At 38.2% G+C, this 24424-nt stretch overlaps 1 protein-coding gene across 5 annotated transcripts in view; it reads left to right on the top strand.

Moving 5' to 3' along the window:
- Window positions 1-1128: 1128 nt before the first annotated feature.
- Window positions 1129-24424, top strand: part of RNF17 (ring finger protein 17) — a 48154-nt gene continuing 24858 nt past the window's right edge. For 2 of the 5 annotated variants that reach the window (XM_065678615.1, XM_065678619.1), the window contains exons 1-20: window positions 1150-1201; window positions 1693-1778; window positions 3158-3249; window positions 3912-3970; window positions 4699-4754; window positions 6117-6207; window positions 8211-8291; window positions 9381-9481; window positions 10258-10429; window positions 11891-11967; window positions 12835-12909; window positions 14106-14374; window positions 15549-15614; window positions 18162-18317; window positions 18943-19132; window positions 19625-19790; window positions 21116-21306; window positions 22264-22402; window positions 22878-23031; window positions 23701-23816. In XM_065678615.1, coding sequence (XP_065534687.1) covers window positions 1729-1778; window positions 3158-3249; window positions 3912-3970; window positions 4699-4754; window positions 6117-6207; window positions 8211-8291; window positions 9381-9481; window positions 10258-10429; window positions 11891-11967; window positions 12835-12909; window positions 14106-14374; window positions 15549-15614; window positions 18162-18317; window positions 18943-19132; window positions 19625-19790; window positions 21116-21306; window positions 22264-22402; window positions 22878-23031; window positions 23701-23816 — 2301 coding nt within the window. In that variant the 5' untranslated portion in view covers window positions 1150-1201; window positions 1693-1728. The other 3 variants (XM_065678616.1, XM_065678617.1, XM_065678618.1) reach the window with 3 other exon arrangements.

Here is a 24424-nt window from a genome sequence, read left to right as displayed (position 1 = left end):
ACGCTACTGGTAACAGGAAGTTATACTGTATGTTTCCTGCAAACTTTCTGTAGGCAAACCATGCCAAAGAGAACCAGACTGGGTCCAAACCACAGCTGTAGAACTTGACAACTCATCTCCGCAAGGATTTTATACAAAGTACAGTCTTATCAGGTCCTGGTTAATAGTGAGGGCTTCTGAAGGAAAGTATTTACAAGGATATTTGAGGATATGTTCTGGGAAGTTCTGCCCTTCACAAACAAATCATGCTCATTCAAGCATAGCTAAAGAAAACCAATGCAAGCTTGCCTGATTTGGGTGTTCTACCAAAAAGTGAGTGACCTAGCTCCACAGGATCAGCTAATTTTTGAGTTCTACTGTTCCTTTCTTTCACACTTTTCTCCCCATTACTCCTGAAATCCTTCTTCTGCCCTTTTAGCAGACAGGACTGTAGTATCCTCCTTTGGCACTTTTCTCAACAGTTACTGCTTCCCTTGTTCACACCCCTGACATCATTAAGAAAAACTGGAGTAGTTTGTGTGACCTTTCAATCTTTGCCTTGTTACCCAAGTCAAAACCCCAACCTCAAACACACTTAGTATATGTAAAATGAAATATGAAGGATGGAACCTAGTTTTACTGGGTGAACAGTGCAAAAATATGTAGCACCTAGGTTTTGTTAGCAAAACTGCCTCTTGGAAAGTTGCCTAGTGCATGATTTGTCAAGTGCCTAGAAGTTGCAGGGGAAAGCCAGTGTACGTTTAATTTCAAGACATAACTGTATTTTACTAGAGGAGATTTAAGCAAATCTGGGAAACATCGTGCTACATTTACGGCAGCAAAAGCGGTACAACACTGCAAAAACATCTCTTGTTCTAAAAGTACGCACTCATAGAGTGCACATAGACTAGAAGTAACCCCAGAGCATGGACTTAACTGCTTCCAGTCCAGGAAGCCGCCCACCTCCAAAGAGGGCAGCTCCCCACCGCCCGCCAAAACGCCAAAATGGACTCACACACCGCGCCACGGCGCCCACCACCCTCTCTTTCTCTCTCCCTCCTCGCTGTGATTGGCTGCGATGGGAAGCAGGCCGGGCGAGGCGGTCGCTGATTGGTGGGTGGGGTGGATATTTTGGCGCCCTGAGGGCTTGTAGGCAGTGCTGTCTGTGGGGGTGTGCGGTGTTCCGTCAGCTGGGCCGTGCGTCCCGTCCGCGCTGCTCCCGGTATGGCGCTGGTCCGGCCCGCGCAGCGGCCGCTTTGTGGCACCTATCTCGGCAGTGTTGCACTGGCTGGGAGGAAAAAGCGCTCCTTCCGCCAGTAATTAAAGGAAAACCTCACCGTAGAGCAGGTTGCTAGGAAAGGAGGGGGCCAGAGTACATGGTAGAGCACAAACGGGGTGCGAGCTTGTTGTACTGAGGTACTGCAGAAATAAAGAAGTCATCATGCTGAGATATGATCAGGAGGGAGGCCTGGGGACCAGTAGTGTTGTTTCCTCCTGTGTCTGGCAGTGGTAAGGTTTAGGGGTAGAGTGGTGAAGTGAATCAGCTAGATACTGCAGAACAGGCCAATGTTTTGTTGCATTGCATTGGATTTTCATGAAAAAAACACTTTTATGTGTTTTATTTATTTTATGTTTCTCATTTGAGTGTAAACTGTAGTGTTGGTTCAGGTGTTGAAATGTGTATGTCTTAGAAAATCTGTCACTTTTTTAAAGCCAGATACCATCCTGAGTAGAAGGAAAGAATTCTTGATGGCTGATGGTAATGAAGAACTTCCTAGAAGAAAAATGGAAGCTGTAAGGTATGTGAAGATGGGATTACTGTAGTGGCTTTAATATTTGAAATTTTGGCAGTATAATTATCAGGAAATACTATTGAAGAAATGTAGAAAATAATGTTTGTATTCTGCAGTGTTGCAGCTGAGTCCATTTTTTTGTGCCATGTGTGGGTGTAAAATGTAATTTGTAGAAAGTTCTAGCACTTGAAGCAGGCTCAGAGAGAAGCGGGTTCAGAGAAAAGCCATTTTAAATGCATTTTTCAGATACTGAGTTATTAGGCTACCACTGTAGCGTTGGCAGGGCTCTTTAAAAAAAAAGCTTTAAACTAGATTTGCAGGGGAAAATGGATAAAACTGGCTTCGCTAGATGTAGGCCTGAGGGCAGCACACTGATGTTTGAGGGACAGTGTGCTAGGGAGGACCTTTGGTCTGCAATCTCAGTTGAGGTAGGGAATGGAGACCCATGCAGCAGCAAAGATGTGAGAGTTATCGAAGGAGGTGATCCTGCCCCTCTACTCTGCTCTCGTGAGACCTCACCTGGAGTATTGTGTGCAGTTCTGGTGTCCTCAACATAAAAAGGACACGGAACTGTTGGAACAAGTCCAGAGGAGGGCCATGAGGATGATCAGGGGACTGGAGCACCTCCTGTATGAAGACAGGCTGAGGAAGTTGGGGCTGTTCAGCCTGGAGAAGAGAAGGCTGCATGGAGACCTGATAGCAGCCTTCCAGTACCTGAAGGGGGCCTATAGGGATGCTGGGGAGGGACTCTTCATCAGGACTGTAGTGACAGGACAAGGGGTAACGGGTTAAAACTTGAACAGGGGAAGTTTAGATTGGATATAAGGAGGAAATTCTTCCGTGTTAGGGTGGTGAGGCACTGGAATGGGTTGCCCAGGGAGGTTGTGAGTGCTCCATCCCTGGCAGTGTTCAAGGCCAGATTGGGTGAAGCCTTGGGTGGGCTGGTTTATTGTGAGATGTCCCTGCCCATGGCAGGGGGCTTGGAACTAGATGATCTTGAGGTCCTTTCCAACCCTGTCTATTCTATGATTCTATGTGTATAAGTAAATCACTGTTGATTTATTCAATATACTTTTAGTTAACTGTAGAATGAATGTTATTAAAAGTATTTAAGTTTATTAATGCTAGTTCTAGTTACCTTAAATGGGGCATGTCTAAAAGCTCTAGTACCACCTTGATGGATGATGAATTTGGCATCATAGGAGTAAACCACTTTCCTAGTTAAGAGGGTAACACTTTTTTTATATGCATTTAATTAACTGCACCCTCTTCATAAAGTCACTTGGTAAAATGTAGGCAGATGTAGTTCTAAGAGAGTTGGGAGTCAGAATTTATGTTTGGTTGATATCCCTAATGATCCTAAACCTTTACTTCCATTTCTGAAGGCCACATCTTAAGGTACTAGAAGAGGATTTAATAGAACCAAGCTGGAAGAACAGGGCTTTCTGTCATATGTCAAAAGCTATGAGTGTGAAAGGTAAAGTTTTTGCATCTTATTTCCAACAACTTTGTGGTGTGCAGTGTTAACTATTAATTTATATTTTATATGGTCTGTTTATAGATGAGATGCCAGGCTTCATTAGTGTATTGTTCATTTACTACATTTCCAGTACTTAGCACTTTTTCTTTTGCTGTTATTAACAGAGCTAGTGAAAAGTTTGATATAAAAAGAAGCCTCATTTTTCTGGGATTTTCTGCTTGAGTAGCTTTTTTTCCAAGAGTTGCAAAATCCCAGTCAGTACATAAAACTTAGGGATGCTTTAGAAAACACTTTTTTCCTCTACTATATGTACAGATTTTGAATGTATGTTTTCTTTTGCCTTTTTGCCTTCCCTTTCATGCATTTATCATGTCCTGAATGTATACCTAATCATGCAGATAATATTAATATTAAATGCAAGTAAGTTGGGGTTGTTTGGTGGGTTTTTTTGTAATTCTGAAATAACTTCCAGATCTGTTTATCTGGAATTATTTCTAGCTTGAAAATTCTGTCATTATAAAAGTTGATGTACAAATTCCTGTTAACTTGATGGATACTGTCTAGAAGACTACTCTGTCATTTCTGTTTGTCTTATTGGTTAAGATGCCTTGCATTTAACAACATTGATAGTCAGGTGTTTCCTATGCTTGTTTTTACAGCCTTGCATGATTATGTGGGGGATGAAGACACCATTTTTTTTGGTCTCTCTTCTGCAGAAGTAAGTCGATTTAAAGCTTTGTTTGGTAGTCGCTGTGGTAGTCTGAAATAGTGATGTTACAGGAGCTTTTATGTTTTCATTGAAAGTGATTAAAGCAATATCAGGTCCCATGTGAGTTAAGAGCCTGCACTTCATAACCACCTGCTCCCCAGCAAGTCTTTGCTAGCACTAATCATTACGCGGTGTAGCTATGTAGAGCCCATCTGATGACTGAGGCATGGTTTTAGGAAGGTTTATTTTTATAGTCCTCATTAATGCCTCATGTTGTCAGCTCCATTCCACCCTCGTTTGCACAAAATGTACAAGAAAGTAACTGGCGCATATGCAAGTTAAAGAAAACAAAATACTCTTTCTCTGTCAGCTCCCAAGTAAAAGGACTTAAAAGATTTTAACAAACAACACCACCACCCCCCCCCCCCGAAAACCTAGCTTCATTTTGCACGATATTTTGTAACTTATGAATATATTTCAAACCAGAAATCAGCATTCCTTTTATTAGAAACACTTTTCGTTTACCACAAAGATACACTGTTGTCTACAGAGCTTCAGCATGGGAGCTGTTTTTTAAACCTCTCTCGGTTCCATAGTACATACTTTGAAGCTTAGTTGCACTGAAATGGGGGAGGGGGAGAGGTGAAAACAGGCTTATGGAAATATTTTTTTTTTCTTGTTGGACTTGGATTTAACCCTGCATTTAAACTTGCTTTACTCTTTCCCTCCGAATTTAGAACAAAAGTGATTTTAAACTTGGGCTGTGCAGTGGCAACTCACAAAGGCTAGCAAGGTAAACCTTTATTAACTCAGATGGGATTTATGTATTTAGATGCCACAATGGGGGAAGACTTTACCAAGCAAGCATTCCCAGCTGGTTTTCTTGCTCTGATTTCTTTTTAATAGTACATTCTTTAAACTTCTTTAATGTCTTCTCAGTATGGATGTCTAGTACTGTGGGAACAGCTTGCTTGACACTTGTGCAAATAACATTTCATTGAAAGGCAGGAAGAAGCAGATTGGTTTGACTTGAAAATGCTTGGAACTGTAAGTTTTAAGCACTGTGGTAACTCCCTGATAAAAGTTCAGAGGGAGAGCTACTGAAATCCCAGGTTGCCCCAGGAAGGACGGTATCATTGAAGCGCCTCCTTCCCTCCACCCCCCTTGCTGCTTCCATTGCACCTTCTGCTTAGATAACCAGTTCACGGCTATAAAGATTAGATGCTAGCAATGTTCTGTGGTGTATTATCATAATCTTAAGCTACAGTCACTTGCTTATTTCTCTAGCCTGTGTGAACCTGAAGTCTTAAAGCAGGTGTCTTTCTCTCCACTGCCATAGCTGTGGTGATTTATGTTGACACAAATGAGAATAGGCCCAGATAATTCTTCGATATGTTACGTAAGGGAGATAGAGGAAATTTGTCTTCTGGGATCGGTGCATGTAATGTGCATCACAAACCTTGTCCAGAATGAAATGGGAGCTGCAGTATACGAAGGGGGCCCATAGAATCATAGAATAGTTAGGTTGGAAAGGACCTTAAGATAATCTAGTTCCAACCCCCCTGCAATGGGTAGGGACACTTCACACTAAACCATGTCACCCAAGGCTCTGTCCAGCCTGGCCTTGACTACCGCCGGGGATGGAGCATTCACAACTTCCCGAGGCAACCCATTCTAATGCCTCACCACCCTTACGGTAAAGAATTTTTTCCTTGTATCCAATCTAAACTTCCCCTGTTTAAGTTTGAACCCATTACCCCTTGCCCTGTCACTACAGTCCCTAACAAAGAGTCCCTCCCCAGCATCCTTATAGGGGGCCTATAAGGGAATGTTAATAGTCACACATTTTATTCTCACTAAAGATAAAATGATGACCACCTGCTAAGGTTTTGGTCAGCCTTGTTGAAATTGTTAAAATGAAAAATGTTCCTAAATACAAATTTTAGGATGATGCTGGTAGCAAGGAAACCTCTTGAAAATGAGGTATCTCAGAGTATGTCACAGTGTGAATTTTTACTGTTTCAGGAATAGGCATATGTGTGTATGTATTTAATGACAGATTTTGAAATACTCAAATTGTGTCTAGAGCATATGTGGGATGATTGATATTTTAGCTGAAATACGTAGATTTTTTCCTTGAAGTTTTGTTTTGCAGGCCCTTGAGTCACAGTATGGTCACAACATACCCAGTTTCTTCAAATGGTGGGCTGAGGGATGAACCAGATGTAACTCCATCAGCTGACATGGTGTGTTAATACGAAATTTCCTTATATTCACTTGTTATTTTTGTATATGCATAGTTAACAATGGACTTTCAAAAACAAAAGCCTGCATCCTTAATAGTTATGTGCTATCATTCTCATCTTCTCATAGAATTGATGTGCACCTATAGTGTGAATGAAATAACTTGGCAAAGTGAGTGCAGGTCACACCCAACCAGGTCATAGCTGACAAGGGCTAGTATATTCAGCTGACTGTGCAGCTACGTATTTTGAGGTTTTCTTAAAAAATAACAGAAGCTTCATAATATTTGGGTTTAGGGAATTTTTATTTCTTTTAAATTTGAGGTAGCTGCCGGGCTCATGCAACACATCCTTAAAGTCATTCAGGGCAGCAGGGTTGTTGGACAAATGGATCTCTCTTGAAACATTCTCCTGAAGTTTCTAACTTGCTCTTTCTGAATGAGGTTTATGCAAGTTTTAGGCCAGATGAACTAGTGTCGTGGTTATTATAAAATGACAGAACAAACTGAAATGAGTATGTCCTATGCCACTCTTGTTTGCTTCTATGGACATTGTCCTGCACAGTTACCTTGAAAGAATTGTAGCTTACTTTTTTTTTTTGGGGGGGGGGGGAAGTTATTAAAAATGAACTCATGTGAAAATTCACATTTATTGAGATCCTAGTCTAGCTGCTACTGGTTGGTTGGTTGGTTGGTTAGTTGGTTGTGGTTATTTTTTTTTCCCCAGACTCCTTGGGGAGTGGTTGGTGATTACTAGATCTTTGGCAGTATCATTTCTTATATTACTGAGTATATCCATGCTTTCAGGTTTTAGAATTATTTTTATTTCTGCATCATTGATCATAATGGGAACCACAGAGAGGGAGCAGTGTAACTCTATGATGTTTTTACCTGTTATGTCTCCTTGCATCTGCTCAAAATAGAGTGGGAATAGTTGTCAGAGGGAAGGTTCCTAATATGGTTAACATCCAAATCAGTGTAGGAAGAGGGTTTTCTTCCTCTCTTAGGAAGGAGACATAATTGGTCTGATACACGCAGATGCGTTAATGTGAAAGCTGTTCTAATGATGAAAGTGGTAAGATACCTTTATTAAACTCCATAATGATGTATGTGACCAACAGGGCTCTCTCAAACTGTGGGCAGCACATCCTTTCACTTATACCAGTATCTGGTCAGATGCAGAACTGCTTCAGGTTTTTAAACTCTAAGCCTGGATTTTTCTCTAGTGTGCGTTTTGTTCTCTTTAACACTAGTGAGGAGCCCTTTACAAATTAGAGATGTTTGTATTTTAGTTACCTTGCCTTTTGGCAAGGTGATATGGTTGCCTGATAGTGACAGACTTGCACAGCACCATCCCTGACTCTTTGGTGCATTCCCAGCTCACGATACCATTTCGCTTTTAGCAAAATAGCTAGCAGTCTTTAACACTAGCTTTAGTAGTGCCAGTGACAAAATAAAGACATTTCTGTATGTGCATTTGCTTTTGTGCCAATTCATGTGCAAATATTTTGTCTTTTTTCACATCAGCGTAACACTGGGAGTTTATTATGTTCAGATTTTTGTTGGTTTTCCCCAAATGATACTCCTAAATGTTTTCTTTTTTTTCTAGGCTGCAGTTTTCCCGTTCTTGAATCTTGCATATTTTCTTTGTTCTCTATTAGTAGCTTTATTTTGCTTTCCTTCATGTACTATCTTTTTTTTTTCCTTCATGTATTATTTGGGGGGTTTTGTGTGTATGCAGGTGTGTAAATAAATCGCATGTATTTAACAAACAAAAATTTAGAACCATGTTTCAGAAATACTACAGTGTAAATGTGTTCAGTGTAATTTAGGTGAGCTCAGTAATTTTGGCCTGTTTGCAGGTATAGAGCTGCTCAGAGCCTTACACAGATAAATAACCACATCAAATGCCTCTTTGTCAAAATGGCAGGTGTGTCTAGCCCATCTCTAGCCTATGTCTTCTAGTCGTACAGGCAACTTCATACTCATTGACAAATCTTTCCCCAGGACAGCAAAATTATGGAAGATATTGATGAAGCTTTGGGCATAGCTATTTGTAATCTCAAGCACTTACATGATGCAAATGAGGTGGGTGAAATCATTAATTATTAAATTCTGTCCTTGACTGAAGCTTTTTGTTGTGAGTAGTCATGCATTAATATGCTATTTAAACATGCTTTTACTGCTTTCATTTTGATAACTCTTTTGTCCTTCAACTGTTTGTGCTATTTCTGTGAATATACAGCTTTAAACTCCAGGCTTTAGTAGTCTGTAAAAGAAGTACATGAGCCTCTCCATAATCTAAAGTCAGTAGGTCATTCCATGTATTTAGCAGAATCATATATATGTCTGTCATTAAGTACTAAGTTGTTGTTTCATTGAGTCAGGGTAAAATTCAGCACTTGTTTTTGCTGTAGCAGCTGTGCTTTTTAGTTTTCTCGTGCCTCTTCCTGGAGTTAAAGTGGAAGTTATATGGACCACAGAAGTAATAATTTTGACAGACACAATATGCAAAGTGTGTAAATCAAGTAATGTATTTTTATTTTAGGAAGAATCCTAAAGTGCTGGATGATGCTGTTAAAAGGTTGAATGTTGAATACCTAATTCATACACTAACAGCATCTCATAAAAACCTACCACTTCAGCAGCTCTAATAACTCATGCATGTGTGCAGCTGGGGTCTTCCAACAGCTTTTCAGCAAAGACAGAATTACCAAAGCAGTTCTGCATTACTGAGATTTATTTTTTTTTTTCCGTAGTCTCTTCATTAAATGTAAGTATAGTGACAAAACTGATGCTTGCCAGGGGAAGAAACTTACTTCCATGCTCACAATGAGTTTAAAAAAAACCCAGTAGAACTCTTAGTGTCCTATCTGTGTATGGTGCTGTATTAGAATGTCAGGTAGTGCAAGTGAGGCAGGAGGCTCAAGATCTATGGTTTCTTGCCTCATAGATCTAAGGACTTCAGTTGACATGAGGCTTCAGACTGCAAACGGATGAGGAACGGGATGAATGAGCTATATTCGGTTTAAGTGACACTCCTAAGTGTCTTACATGGTTTGGTGTCTTGGTACTCTTTCTGCTGAGAGTATTGATCACTGTCTTACTCTTCATTGCTTCTCTTCTGAATTAAAAAAAAATAATAAATGCATGTTTATTTGATACTGAACAAAACAGATGCTGAAATATTTGGAACTGAAAGTGAAGCAGGATGGAGACAAAGTTGCAGAAACTGCAGATAGAAAATTTGATGAACTTACTGCTTCTCTGCTCTCAAGGTAGTGTAGTAATCTGGTTTGTAGGATGGAGTGGTCAGTTACTTTTATCAAGAAGTTGTTTCTAGTTCAAATAAAAGATTTCTAAATAAAATTGTATTCCTCATAGGGGTATGTCGTAACACCTGTCTAATTTTGCGCAGTATTTTTGCCCTTCCATAATGGAATCTTGTAGCTGGTTTGCATGGCTAGAAAAAAACTAGCTTATGCAGCCTCTGCTCTTTAAAAAACCGAAAATAACTTTGTCTTGATGATGTTGGTTTTCCAAAATGGCTCGGTTTTGGGCAGTTTTGATCTGGTGGGGTATCAGCAAGAATCTTTTTTTTTTTTTTACTTTCAGCAAATTTTAAAGCTGATAGAAGCCTTGTGACCCTTCATTTCTTCATTTCAAAACTGAAGATTTAAGGGGTAGAGGGGTGTCAAAGCTTATGATTACAGAAAAGCCTCTTGAGAGTTGGGTTTGGTATCATCATAACTGAATTGTAAAAGCTAGCTGTTTCCAATAAAGTATCAGGAGGCTTGGATGTAAGAGTGCTTAAATGTTGAATAAAGCCAGAAATGTTTCTCCAATTGGCTTTTCACTGTGAATTCTTAACTTCTGTGGCTCGTCTGAATTTCAAGTTTTCCATACTTTCCACTTTTCATGGTTTGACAAAAATTGTATTTCTGTGTGAGACGTATCCACTTTGTATTGTGCTATAACTGGCAATTGTTTGTTCAGGTGAAGTTCATACAGCTGAGGGTATATTAAATTCTGAAAAATCATCTTTTTAATACAGGAAAAAGAAATTATGTGCAGAATTAGTGAAGCGTGTCAACAGCTACAGTGCTGGTATTGCAAAAGCTAAGGAAGTCATTGGAGAGAAGAAAAAGTGCTTGATTAGTGTTGTTAGGATTGCAAAGGAGTTGAAAGTTACACCTTCTGTAAGAACCTATTGCGATCTTGCTCAGGTAGTTACATTCTTGCACTGTGAAAAAAATTTAATGAATATATTCAAGTTTGGATTGAACAGTTCTGTGATGCATCTTGCAACTTAGCTGACTTCAGTACTTAGTGTGTTCTTACCCCACCTCTGCACACACACATGCAGAGTTTATATTTAGTCTTAGTCACAAATTAGGGTCTGGTGACTGATATGCAATAAAAGAGATGGTCCCTGCCTTGAAGAGTTTGCTGTCTGAAACAGCAAATGGAGTGGGAGGAAGGACAGGAAAACTGTGGCATGATACTGATCAGTGAAAGGGCACTGTTCTTATCACTTTAGGAGTCTTTCGAGCCTTTCCTGTTCCAGGGCTTTCCAGCCTTCTCGCTGAATTACTCCAGAATTAATAGCCACACTGTCCTGATCCTCTTGATCCCAGGCCTTTGCTTCTCTGTTCTTCACCCCCATAATACCTGCTGCCCATAGAAACCCACACTACCTCACATGCTGTATCAGACCAAAGGTCCATCCTGTGAAGTCTCCTGTCTCTGATGAAAGGAAAAGGTGCTTAGAGGAAGAAGTATTCAGTGAGCACAGGAAGCTGAAGGATAAGGATTTTATAATTGGTAGGATACATCAGGTTCCTTACACTAAATAAACATTGCCTCATTCTGTATGAGCTTGTGTAACACTTCTTTGAATGTCTTGATAATGCTTGTGGCAGTGTGCCTGTGTGTGTACATGTTTGCATTATATGTATGTATTCCTATGCAGTGGCAATGAGTTGCACATTTTAATATTTAAAATGAGGTGTATATGAATTAGCTTCATTTTTTTTTCTGAAGTTGCTACCCAGTTATTTCATTTGCAGCCTTTGTAGTCTTTGTGTTGAGAAAGATAATGAGAAACTGGGCTTGTAATTTTTTGAAGTAGGGTGGTTTTTAGGTTGTTCTGTTCCCTGTATCTGGTTGTCACATTGCATATGAAGAAACATAGTGTTTCTCATCTGACCCAGAAAAGAAGTTTAATCCCTCCTTTTTTCTGCCATTTTTCCTCTGTCTTGCCCAGTTTGACTTTTGGGAGCTGGCACCCACCACTGTCCTCTTACTTAAGAGGACACCACTACCTTCTTACTTAAAATCACCTTCTCAGCAGCTTTTCATACAAAAGGAAAATCTGACTTCTACTTACATGCTAACATTACAAAATTGTTAGCTGTTAGGTCTTAGCAATGTAAGAAGATGTAGAATCATAGAATAGTTAGGGTTGGAAAGGACCTTAAGATCATCTAGGTCCAACCCCCCTCCCATGGGCAGGGACACCTCACACTAATTGAGACCTGGCTACTGGCTGTTAATGAGGAAACTCTTGGGGTTTTTCTGTAAAATTAAAGATGTTAAACTCTGGGTTTGTTATGTTGTTGATAATAGGTGCCTGTATAATGTGCTTTTTGTATAATAGAAGCTAAGATTGTACTTCTTAATTTCAGGTTATTTATAATTTAAAGTTGCCAGTCGAGGGTGAGCTCTCAATAGTGAATAGCTTGAAGGAAAAAATATCTCCAAGGTAAATAACTGGAACAGGAGGTAAACTGGGAGGTAAATGGATGTACTGGTTATCTCAATTAGAGAAACTGTTAGTGTAACAGTTAAGCTGCAGAAATCAAACTGCTTCACTTACTTTTACTGAAAAACTGCTAGTTCAGATGAACATAAACTCATCACTAACAATATGGAGTAGCCCTCATCTGAGGCACTGGGGAAAAAGCACATGTGGTTTTCTTCTATGTAAACGTATATATGCATTTATAAAATTCTTGACATATTTCTACCACTTTTAAGCTTCCACTTCTTTCCCTTATAAGTAGAAATAAATTGGGGCAATAATGGCTTGTTTATTTTTTTTAATTTTTTTTTTTTACACATCTGTTTCTCACCTTCAGGAAAGACTTAAGTGCTTCTTTTGGGACTACTTACACTTCAGTTTTCATAAATTGCTTGTTCTAACTGGACAGCAAAACTAAGAATTTTACACTTAAAGTTCTGATAGCCTAAAAAGTCTGTTAGCCTCAAGCATACTTTCATCAATGAAATAGCTGTTTATTAGTGTAACAGTAAGTAGAACAATAACATACATTTTGGACTTCAGTTAACTCTTTATTGAGCTTAACTGAGTGTAGGTGTGAAAACTCAGTAAGTGAATGTTGGAGTACTCTGCATTTGAGAGAAAGCAAAGGCAAGAGTGTTGTGAATATGAATGTGATGGTAAATGGGCAACTAAATCTGTTGTTAATAGGAGTGAAAAACTAAAATTAAGTAGGTAATTTATCTGTTATTTTACCTCTCCATTAATAGTGTGCTGAAAAATGCCATACATCGAAAACTGAGTGATTTAGGTATTCATTTCATCTTCTGTAATGTTTCTTCTCTCAAGATTCTTCCTGAACACTGATGAGATTACATCTTTGTTTAAAAAATTGGGCAGGATTGAATGGGGAACAGCAGGGCAGTAAGTATGCTTTTAATAATTTATATACAGTAATTTTTCTGTTCTTGTGGCGGTTAAATATTTGTTGGCGATTAAAACAAAAATCTGTATATGCTTATGGGTTTCTGGGAATGCAATGAAACAAGGCAAAACTTCAGTTGCTTTTCTTTTTCAGCATTCCACTTAACTCAGTGTTTCAGTTCTGACAAGTTTTACTTGTGTTTCACCCAACCGCATTTCACTGCATCACTTATCAAAATCTTGTTATGCTGTATGCTTTTCAGCTTTGGCTGGCATTGAATGGTACAATCATAGAATTGTTTAGTTTGGAAAAGACCTTAAAGATCATTGAGTCCAACCATAAACATAACACTACCAAGTCCACCACTAAACCGTGTCCCTGAGCGCCCTGTCTGTATGTTCATGCTACATGTACTAGAGATGCTTATCATTTCAGCATATGAAAATTACTTCATGTCAGTGTAAATAGCTCTCTAAAATAAACAAAATACTGAGATTTACAGTCTTTCCACTTCACAATCTAGATACTGATTTTGTCAAATCACAAAAAAAAATTCTTAAGCTGTCATTTAAAAATTACAATTATCAGTCCCTTTATTTTTTCCTGGAGTCTTTAAAGAAACTAGAACTTGAGAAACTAGGATAGAGTTCCAGTTAGGGCTATTGTTAGCACTGGTTATGTTAAAAAAGGCTTATTTGCATACTGTAATATTTGAAAGTCCTGTAGATTACAGTGAAGAGTAACTACACAAAAGCACCTGACATCCCTTTTGGTTTTAATGTGAACTATCTGTCACATTAACATTTCTTGCAAATAGTTTGTATTTGTGCCTGTGTTCTCTGATTATTTAAGCAGGGGTATTGAGTTGTGCCCAAGATTGACTCATTGTGTGGGATAGTTTAGTGTGAGGCATCCCTGCCCAAGGCACGGGGGTTGGAACTAGATGATCTTGAGGTCCTTTCCAAGCCTAGCTGTTCTATGATTCTATAATCCTTAGGTTTCAGAATCATATTACTAGTTTTGTTGTCTTGGTATTCAAATATTCAACACAGTTGATTTCAGCTAGCATTTATGAGGTGTTTTCTTAACATAGTGATGCATTCTTAATAAAACTTCTGCTTTGACTTACATGCTTTTGGTAAAACAAAGTGGATTTTACTAATTTGTCTCCAAATAAATGTTTTCCCCAAAACAGTGAAGGTAATGGACAACACACTCGTATCCTTGATGACGAAGAAATACGAGACTGTGATAGTCAGTCCTCTGTACAGAATATTTTTCCAACATGTAACAGAAAAAGTAAAATAAGGGCTCTTGCAAATAAACTCTGTGTTCACAAAGTGGGAAATACTCAAGTAGAAGAAATACTTCCTATGATACACGAGCAGAGTATTCCTGCTCTACCCAAGACTCCATCCAGCCCTGATGTCATAATAGAAGAAATATTTGAAGATGACCTGGAAAGTAAGTTTTTAATACTGGATGCATTGTGTTCCATTCCTAAGCCTGATGTTATTTATGTGCTTTTATATGATGTTGTGTGTTTGTAGTTATACTTGGCTTGTATGAATTCTTTAATGGTGCCTGTGTTTCACTTTATCCTTTGAATTAGCAGAATTTCTTTTTTGTCCTCTTTCAGCTTAGCTTAGTGAAAACTCTCTCACGAGTTTGCTGAAAGAAGGGTCACATTTCTGTGCTTGCCTGGATGATTCTCTTTGACTCTTAATTATTACAGTCCATCTCAGAGTTTCTGACACTGGCTGGAGAATGCTTTTCTGCAGTTCTTTGGCTTCCTGAATCTTCTCCCAGGGCGTTGTTCTACTTGAACTGTCAATAACATCGCTTCTTCAGTTTGTCAGATATTGCCTGGACTGTATGAGTAAGAATGTAGCTAGCAGGTCCAGGAAGTGATTCTTCTCTCTGCTAGACTGTTGTGAGTAGTGGAGTACTGTGCCCAGTTTTGGACCCTGCAGTACTGAAAATCACTGTTACATTGGAGCGAGTCTAGCAGAGCCTACTAAGCTGGTGCCCAGGAGGTGCTCAGGGATAGGGCTAAAGGCATTAGGAACAAATTGGAATATGGAAATGCCAGTGAGATAATGGCATGGAGAGGAATAGATAGATATGTCTCACAGTATAATTAAGATGCTTAACTTCAGAGCATTCTGTGTTCACAACGTACCTAGAAAATGTGTATTGTTAGTACTGCTTGAGAAAGAGGGTAGGGGTGGTGAGAGTAATTGTGGTAACATACATCTGTGATCAGAGTGAAGTAAATTTCAGAGCCTGGGCACAGTGGTCTAAACCAGTGTATTTCGGAATCCCAGTGGACTTCACAAACCTCTTACTGGAACAAAATTCCTTCAAACTGCAGTATTGTAAGAGTTTTGTATGTCTTGAATCTAAAACTTTTAATGGTGGTTCTGTAATCTGGGAATTAGCATGCGGGCTGGCCACATGCGCATAGTCACTGTGTGTGTATCTGTTCAGATCTGTTCAGTCACATCAGATAGAATTTTTGCTGTTGGAGTATCCTTACAATACATGCAATGTCTCTTTACTGTATTTGCTGCATTACTACCTATGTATTAAGTGCATTGTGCCTTTTTTCTAAAATAATAAACAGCATTTCCCACAGAATGTCATGCTGATGAACAGAGGAAGAAACTCTTTGAGAAAGAAATGCCTTTTCAGCACAAAGCTGGTTAGTAGCTTTCCTGTCTGGTATATGGTTTAGTTTAATAGAAGGGGCCCATCATCTAAGTAGTGAGAGCAGATACTGGAATTTGTTGAAGAGTTGGGCGCATACATTAGCATTCTAGTTGCAATCAAGAATGTACTAGGAAGCAGATCTGACCATCCCTAGTTAGCATGCATTTGCTCACATGTAAGAGCAGAGTTTGAGTACGTGATTTCGTTACAGTTAAAACTAGTCTGGGAGGTGCTTGCTGTACAAATGCTGTACAACTGCACAAGCAGTTTTCCTCTGCAAAGCACTCCCTGATCTGCTTTCCTTGCTCATGTAAAGACAATACTGTCTTAAGGTTTACTATGAAACCAGTTAGTTGGAAGATGCAGTACAGGAAGTACCAAGCAACTTTGAGGAACTCAACACTGCAGTGCTTCTCAATACCTGGCAGATACTTGACATAATGATAGCAGTGCCAGCTGTGAACAGTGGGACCCATTTCTTAGTTTGGTAGTTCATGTGCTGAATTTTGAACTGTTGTCTTGTTCTGCCTTCATCTGTTTGGTTTTCTGAATTATGAGTGAACCAGAGAAACTGAGGAAATAAGTTATTGCATTGAAAAATTCTGCAGGCACAGTTCATGTGGTGCTCCAAGCTTTGCTGATTGTTGAGTGTAAATAGTAATGAAAGTGGAAGAGTAGAGGTTGCAGTATTGGGGAAGAAGAAACTGACCTAAGAAGTTGACATAGAAGAACAGCTGGGAAAAGATGTGCCTTAATCTAGGACAAAATAGTTGTAGTGAAGAAAAAAGATAAACTGCTTTTTATTATTATTATTTGTTTGTTGGTTGGGTTTTTTAACCTCAAGAGTCATGCAAATATGCTTTTCCTGTGACAGTTTCTGGTCTGATAACTTGAGAATTCACTGGCTTCTTTTAGTGGGATTTGCTTGACAGTGTTAGAGAAGTTGAACAGTTTAAGTCCATAACAAATTCTTTGGAAATAAGGTGTTAGCTGAGAAATTCTCCCAGTGCCCATACTGAAGTGAATGTGGTATGTGCTCACCCTGTATTAGACATCAAAGAACAAACGTGAAGAAACACCTCACAGCTATCATGGTTGTGTGATGTTTGAACCTTACCAGACATTTCAGTTAGACAATTTCTCACATGTATTTTAAGAGATTAAACGATCACAGAGTTACCTGATTGGTTTTATCAGTAATATGCTAAAATACATATTGTGTGCAGTATTGGCTTTTTTTTGATTATGGGAAGCATAATTTGAAGTTTGATATGAGTTTTTCATTCTGTCCTGGTAGTAGGGTTCTTATCAGACATAATAAATATTTGATAAAATTTTCAAATCCTTTTTGGGCAGCTGTGGTTTGTTGGGGTGTTTTTTGTTTGCATTTAGTTTAAAGAACATGCTCAAACAGCTTAAAAGCCTTCAGTGATCCAGAACTTGCCTAGTTCCTGACACTTTTTTTTGGCTGAAGGTGTCAGCCTCTGCTTGATCTAGTGAAGTGCCTGTCAGTACATGCTTTTCTGGGTCTACTTACACTAGCTGAGTCATCACATCATTGGAGATGGTGACCAGGAGTGGTCCAGAAGAGTTACTGTACCTGTAGGTGAAAGCTTTCAAGTCGTTCAGACATTTTACTGAGATACCGTATTTTCCACTGGAAATGCTGAAGAGTAATCTTGCATCTGTTCTGGACACTGCATTTCCTGAACCTGCAAGCACAGTCGTGTGTACGTGGTCAGAATGTTTCAGATGCCAGGTTCTTTGTACCATCTTCTGCCCACAGTTAGCTGTAGCTCAAGAGATGGGCAGAGAGATGGCAGAGCTTTAGAATGCAACAAATCTGTCTGATGTGCCCTGATCAGTCATGAAGATGGCATTGGATCTAGATTATGCTATCCACTCTTTGCAGGAGGTTTTGTGATGTAGAATACTCTTGTAGGAATTGCATTGCAGGGCTTCTAAAACCATCTGACCTATTCAGCAGCTTGGGTGAGTAGAATGAGAAACCTGCATTTTAGATCCAAAATTAAGGGAGGTGCCTGCAGTACAAAGGATTTGGATGCTTAGTAAGAAGTACTGAGTTGTTTTTTATTCAGGGTTGTCTCTTGGCTAGCTTTAGGTGTTCATGAGTTACACTGAATAACTGTACAAAAGTGCCTGGCATACCTGTTCTTAAATGTGTCTTAATCTCTCGAATTTGCTTTCTAGAAGCTTCTTATTTCTCTGTTGAATAGAGGGAATGTGAACTCTAAATTTCCTACTTAAAATTCAGGCTACCACTTCACAAGCAGTGGCAGCCTGCTTGCAGATTGTTTTTTTTGGCAGTGTAGCATAAGGGAGGTAGTTTTAAAAAGCAGATGTAGCCAGAAAACAGGCATGATACCTAGTTTGAAGTAACTGTGAGCAAACTTGTCAGATTAAGAGCTATTTGAGCTAATGTTATCATGATTAATGCAACATAAACCTAATCTCATGTCTAGTAATATCTGTTGGAGTCACTTGGAGTGTTCAATTATCTGTTTTCTGTCTTACTCAGGTTTGACAGAACTAGTGTTTGTAACCCATGTTATAAATCCATGCCACTTCTATGTTCAGAGATACTCACAGAAGAGAGAAGCAGGGGTTTTGGAGAAGAAACTGAAAAACTACTGTGAGAGTTCATCTATCTTACCTTCAGATATTTTGGAACTAGGTAAATTACTAATTTCTCAAGGGCTACGTTAGAATCGTAAAATGGTTTGGATTGGAAGGGTTCCTAAACATTATCTTGTTCAAACCCTCTTGTCATGGGGGGGGTTATTTCCTTACTTCAGTAAATTAGGTTTCTCTCATGCAAGCAACATCCCCTTGAAGTTCACTAACTGGGTAGAAACTATTCTCAAAGTAAAAATCAAAGACAGTAATATATTGCTAAATCATTAAAATTCTCTTCTAGCCCACATGTTGACTCTTACTCGCTTCTAGAAGGTGTTTAGAAACCTGATAGGAAGTATGTGATAGCTCTGAACTTCAGTGGGTTTTCACCATTACTAAGAGGTACACAGAGTTTCACAGAAATTACTTCTTAATACAAGGCAAACACCTCCTAGCTTTACAGATACTGTGTAAATGAATGTGGGGAGAAAACTTCTGGTGGCTATCAAGATAATGTTTCTAACATGTTTTGTGTGTTTATTTTAGCAGTAGCCCATTTATTCCATCTGTGGAAGAGGGGCAAGAATGGAACATTATGCAGAACTGTAATAATAGTTCCAGTATGACATATCTTCACATACTGAATTTTGTCTGTCTGTTTTCTTTTATGTGCTTCTGTGTAGGTGCTAGAGCTTTTATTAAGAGTAAGGAAACTGGGATGTGGTGCCGTGGAACCATCACTGATCTAATTCCCCTAAAAAGTGAAAATGAGAGGGAGCCTTGTGGTCCAGTAAGATGCAAAGTTTGTGATATTGCACTGCTGGAAGTATTCCTGCTTGATTTTGGGAGTTCTATAGTTTTGATTTTCTCAGGGTATGTTTACAGAGAAAGTTTCTCATCTGCAGTTGTTGCCCTTGACTGTTAATCAGGAGGATCATAACTTACAAGTCCGCCATCAGCTTCATACAGGCAGATAATCAGATATCCAAATGACACTAACATTCTGTACACACATTTCCCACAGGAATGTGGCGATGTATGTAAGTACACAACTGTACAAGCCTTCACACGTTAAAATATTTAACTTAGACTTGCATTGAAAAAGAGAACCTGAGTCTTCAGTGTTTAAAAAAAAAAAAGGCATTTTGTTGAGACTCTCTAATTTTGTTTCAATGACATGACATCATGCCAGTTACTGTAATAATGACTTCTGTTTTAAGTCTGGGGTTTGGTTTGGTGTGGGTTTTGTTGTTGGGCTATGGGTTTTGCTTTTTTGGGTGCTTTTTGGGGTTTTTTTTGGGGTTTTTTTGGTTTTTTTTTTTTTTCCTTTCAAGCTAGCACTGCTTCTATTCCCTTTGACAATAGATATGTCCCTGCTGAAAGGCCTAAACCTGCTACTCTCCAAACTATTGAAACAGATGACATTAGATTGTTTATAAGAAAGCCTGATGAGAATATTGAGGCAGAACTTGCAGCTGTTCCTCCGTTAGCAGTACGGTGTTCACTGAAGGATGTTGTTCCCAAAAATGCAGTAAGTAAAAGCTGTTTGTACTATTTCAGGATATTTTTTCTTTCTCCTAAGATTTATACTGAAGAACTTAAATACATAGTGTACATTGATCGTGTTCCAGTATAAACAGAAGGAAATTCAAGAGTACAGGGTATATTTTATTTAAAAGAAGTAGTTAAATAATCTCTTGTAAAAAAAGATGGGTTGCATACTTCCATTGGAAAGGAAAGGAGCTTATAGCAGTCTGTCTTTAAAAGCCTTTGGGTTTACAAATACATCAGGCTTAAATCTCACTGCTCTAACTCTAGACATGTTCTCTTGTCAAATTTAAAAACAAAGAACTGGTATTTCATGGCTGACTGATAACTTTAGGTAACTAGTAACTTTTAAAAAACATCCAAACAGAAGAAATGGCTTCAGATTTTTTAAGGGAATCTTTTCAGGGATTGTCCTTTGTAACTTTTTTTTTTTGCCACTACTGAGAAGTTACTTGTTTTCTTTCAGTATAGCAACAAATAAAGTACTGTCAGCCTTTATTGCCTTAGAAAAGTGACATTTTACAGCATTGTTTTCTTCAGTATTCACTTATCTATTAGGCTCTCTTTATTTTTGCCACATTCACATGGGAATTAATTAAGTCCAAAGCAGCTGTGCATTTGTGACTGCTGGTTGGTTTTGTGGGTTTTCTTTACCAGTCTGATGATGTCTGAAATAGCTTTAAATAGGAAGGATCAGAAGCAGTTTTTACAAGTGTAGGTAAAAATCCTTCCTTCTCTGTGCCGTTGCACCTAAAAAGCACAGATTTGCAGTACCAAGTGAGAAGTGTATTAATTTGATCTAAAAGAAATAAATTCAGGCAGGCTTTCTCAAGGTTAATTCTCAAGATTAAATGTCAAGGGGAGGATATTGTGGAGAGGAGGAATTTGTTAATTGATCAAACTTTTACACATTTGTAGAAAGACACAAAAAGATAAGAATAGATTTTGAAACAAACTGGGAGAGCAGAAATGCAAGTGTGACATTAAACAGCCTATGGCAATTCTGTTTTATCTATCAGAACAATCAGAGGGGATGAAATACCGGAACTTTAAAAGAAATGTGATGAAAACTGCACCCTTTTGATCTGATTAAGTTCTGTAGAGTTAAAAAACCTTACAAATCCATTATGCAAGAACAGCATTTAGTGTTGCCCGGGCTATGGACTAGACAGTCTTAACTGTGTTCAGTATTTCATCTGCTCACATGTCTGTGCTCTCTTTCTTGTGTATTTTTATTTTTCTCTTTGTATTTTTTTCTTCTAACATTCTCTGACATCTTCAGTAACTTTTTATTTCTTCCTAACACAGAGTGAAGGTTGGGGAGAGAAAGCAAACACAACATTTTTAGGAATGGTAAATAACAAAACAGTTTTAATGATCATATTTAGAGAAGAGGATGGTGTTCTCATTGTGGATTTGAAAAAACCTCCATTTAATAACATATGCAATAACATGCCATTGTCTCTCAAGGATGCATTAGTTTTTTTAGATTTGGCAAGGTATGTATTTTTCTTTAGTTTATACTTTTATGCCATAAATTATAACAGCATATTACTTGTGAAGTTTACCAGGCAAGTTGGTTTTGAGTGTCTGATATATTAATGTATTAATCTTCAACAAGACTTGATTTCCTTTCTTCACCTGCACTAGTAAGCACTGTGGTATAATCTTGTGCACTAGTCAGGGCTTTATTTAGGTAACGAACCTTATTTTAGAAAATGATAACATTTAAATTTCTGTACAAGTTTGAATAATGGGGGGTGGGGTAAAAGGAGAAGCCCTTACTGTCTGCCATGGACAGAAAAACAAATCAGCCTTGTATATGTTTGATTTGGATGGATGGCAGTGGCAGGTTAGTCACCACATCAGAACCGGCCATGTGATGTGATGAAGGTAGCACAGCAAATAGAAACAGCTGTAGGGTGTAAGGACAGAGGAGAGCTGCTTTGGAGGGGATGGTGGAAGAGGCAGGAGATGGAGAACAGCATGAGTGTTTTGGATACAGGGGTACAGCATGCAAATCTGTAGGAATTTATTGTTTGCTTTGCTGCACACAAAGAAAGGTCTTAGTTTATATTTGAGGGTAACTAGTTATGGTGGTGAGAACAGTGAGAGGTGATTTTTTTTTTTTTACTGTGTCTGTATTCCTCAGGTAATTGCTTTTTCTCATAAGTGAGGTAAAGGAAATCTAAAAGTGTTTTGCTAGTGGATTTGAGCATTTTACTCACAGCATTCTTCGTAAGTTTTGTGTGAGGGAAGAAGCATTACAAAGAATTGGCTGCACCAGCTGTGAGATGGAAAGTTGGAGCTACTCATACAAACATAAAGCTATTTTTATAAGACCATTTTGCGGGGTTTTTCTTATGAGAAACTTGACATTTGAATGTAAAAAGGTTCCTTCTCAGCTAGCTCTGACATAATTTATTCAGAATGTAATTTTTTTTTTTTTACCTAAGGTATAGATCTCAGCTTCCCAATCATTTAGAAAATAATGCTATCTTGAAGTACAGTCCACCAAAGCTTCCACAAGAAAGCGAAGGCATCTGTGTCATAGTTTGTCACATTAATAGTCCCAGTGATTTCTATCTCCGGTTGGTAAGTTTAGAAGCAAGGTCTATTTAAGTAGAATCCTGAATGAATATTTTAATGTTGAGTTACTTGTACTCCACATTAAATAAGCCACAATTTCCATTAACTTCTTTCACTTGTTACCAGTTTTTGGATTCGTAGAATTAATATAAGATTAATTCCTACAATCCTAATTAATCCTAGATTATTTGCATGAATTCTTAAAATTCCAGGAAGTTACCATTTGTCTTATGTTACATAGTTAATTCCTATATGGGTATGTAGTGTTCTGCTGTTCACGGTGGTGATTGAACAAGGCAATATTCAATGTTTCTTAGGCTTTTTAATTCACATATTCATAACCACTGTTTAATCTGGGGGAAAGACTAGAAAGTACACTACTAGGAAAAGTGTCCCTTAAAAGAGCAGATACCCTTAACGAACAAAAAAACCCAAAACACAACATCTGGTATCTATGTATGTTTTGTTTTTCTTATTTTAGAGAGAGAGTCCAGATTTTTTACATTTTTCAAAGAAAATTCAGGAGGTATATAAACATGACTATGGGAAAAACATGCAAATTGCCTGCCCAGTTGAAGGACAAGCCTGTGTTGCAAAACAGGAAGATGGGAATTGGTACAGAGCACAGATTATTGGTGAAGTACTGATCCTTTCACTCTAATGCTAGGTTGCAAAATCAGATGTGGTACTAGATCAGAGTCACACGCTGGATATAAATAGTGGCAAACAGCTGTTGTTTTTATTAGGCATTCATAGACTACTAGGTAAATACATAAAGTCAGTAGTAATAATTCATGTTATATTCTTTTGCTGTTAATGGAGTGTTTTATACATACTTTTTTTCCAAATGAGAAGCAGTATACTTAATTTTCTATGTATTATTGAAATTCTTTATATAATTGTTTCATCTAATTTAAACTATAGGTTTATCTATTATAGCCAACCTCTATTGTAACTAATGCAGGTTAATAATTCTCCATAGTAATTTCGAACAGGAGGGGGAATGTACTTGTGCTGACCTCTCTGTTGCCTGTATGGGCAGTGTAGCATGCCTGTATTTAGTGTGCCGGTGTCTCATACAGTCATTAAAAGGGGGCTTCAAAGCGCCAGCTGTCATTTCAGGAACCCAAAAGAGCTGGGTCTTAAAGGATATAGTTTTTTAATTGGGTTATAGAACATGTGAAAATGTGATGTTTTACAATTATATGGTGTAAATGTGGATTTTTACTCTGAAATTCTGGTGCTTTAATCTGCATCAGGTACTCCATTTTTTCGTTTAATAACTTGAGTTGTTTTCCTTGAAGGGCTGCCAAGTCATAAAGAAGTTACGGTGAAGTATGTTGACTATGGCAATGTTGCTAACTTAACTCGTAAAGACATACGTAGAGTAAAAAAGGAGTTTCTGAGCTTTCCAGAGAAGGTAAGTTAGTGCTTGCCCAGATTAAATACTTGGAATTAATAAAATCTCAATGCATGAAAGGGGAAGGAGAGGATTGTTAACACTCTGAAGTAAATAAAAGGTTAAGCAAGTTCCTTTTCATATGGGTTTATGATGTAACTGATCTAACATGGTTTGGGTGCACATTATATAATTCAGCTTTAAATGATATCTAATGTTAGCTTGTGGTGGGGGGGTATGTATATATATACATTGTGTGTGCGTGCTTAATTCAGATACCTTCTTTTACTCCAAAAAGCCAAAGTAATTTTTACATTTTTTCACTTTCAAATGATAATCTACTGATGGTCTTAAAAACAAAACAAAAGCACAAAATGTTTTTGTTTGGTTTATGGCACTTATAGTTTGGTGTTTTCCTAACTTTAGGTATGGTAGGAGTTTCCCTCTTGACAAGGAGAAAAAATTAGTGGGGAAGGCAGTTGCAAAGTATTCTGTCAAATAAAAAAAGCACTTCAGTAGGAAACAATTGTTTTTCTTCAGCTGTTTATTTGTTGGTTCTGGTTACCAATCATAATTATACTAAACTTTAAAACTTCCTATATTTTATAGAGGGGATTTAACCTGTTGTT

Source organism: Lathamus discolor, chromosome 4 (assembly GCF_037157495.1).
Source record: "Lathamus discolor isolate bLatDis1 chromosome 4, bLatDis1.hap1, whole genome shotgun sequence".
Classification (NCBI taxonomy): Eukaryota; Metazoa; Chordata; class Aves; order Psittaciformes; family Psittacidae; genus Lathamus; species Lathamus discolor.
The sequence above is the reverse complement of the archived record's forward strand: the minus strand, read 5'-3'. Positions and strand labels throughout refer to the sequence as shown.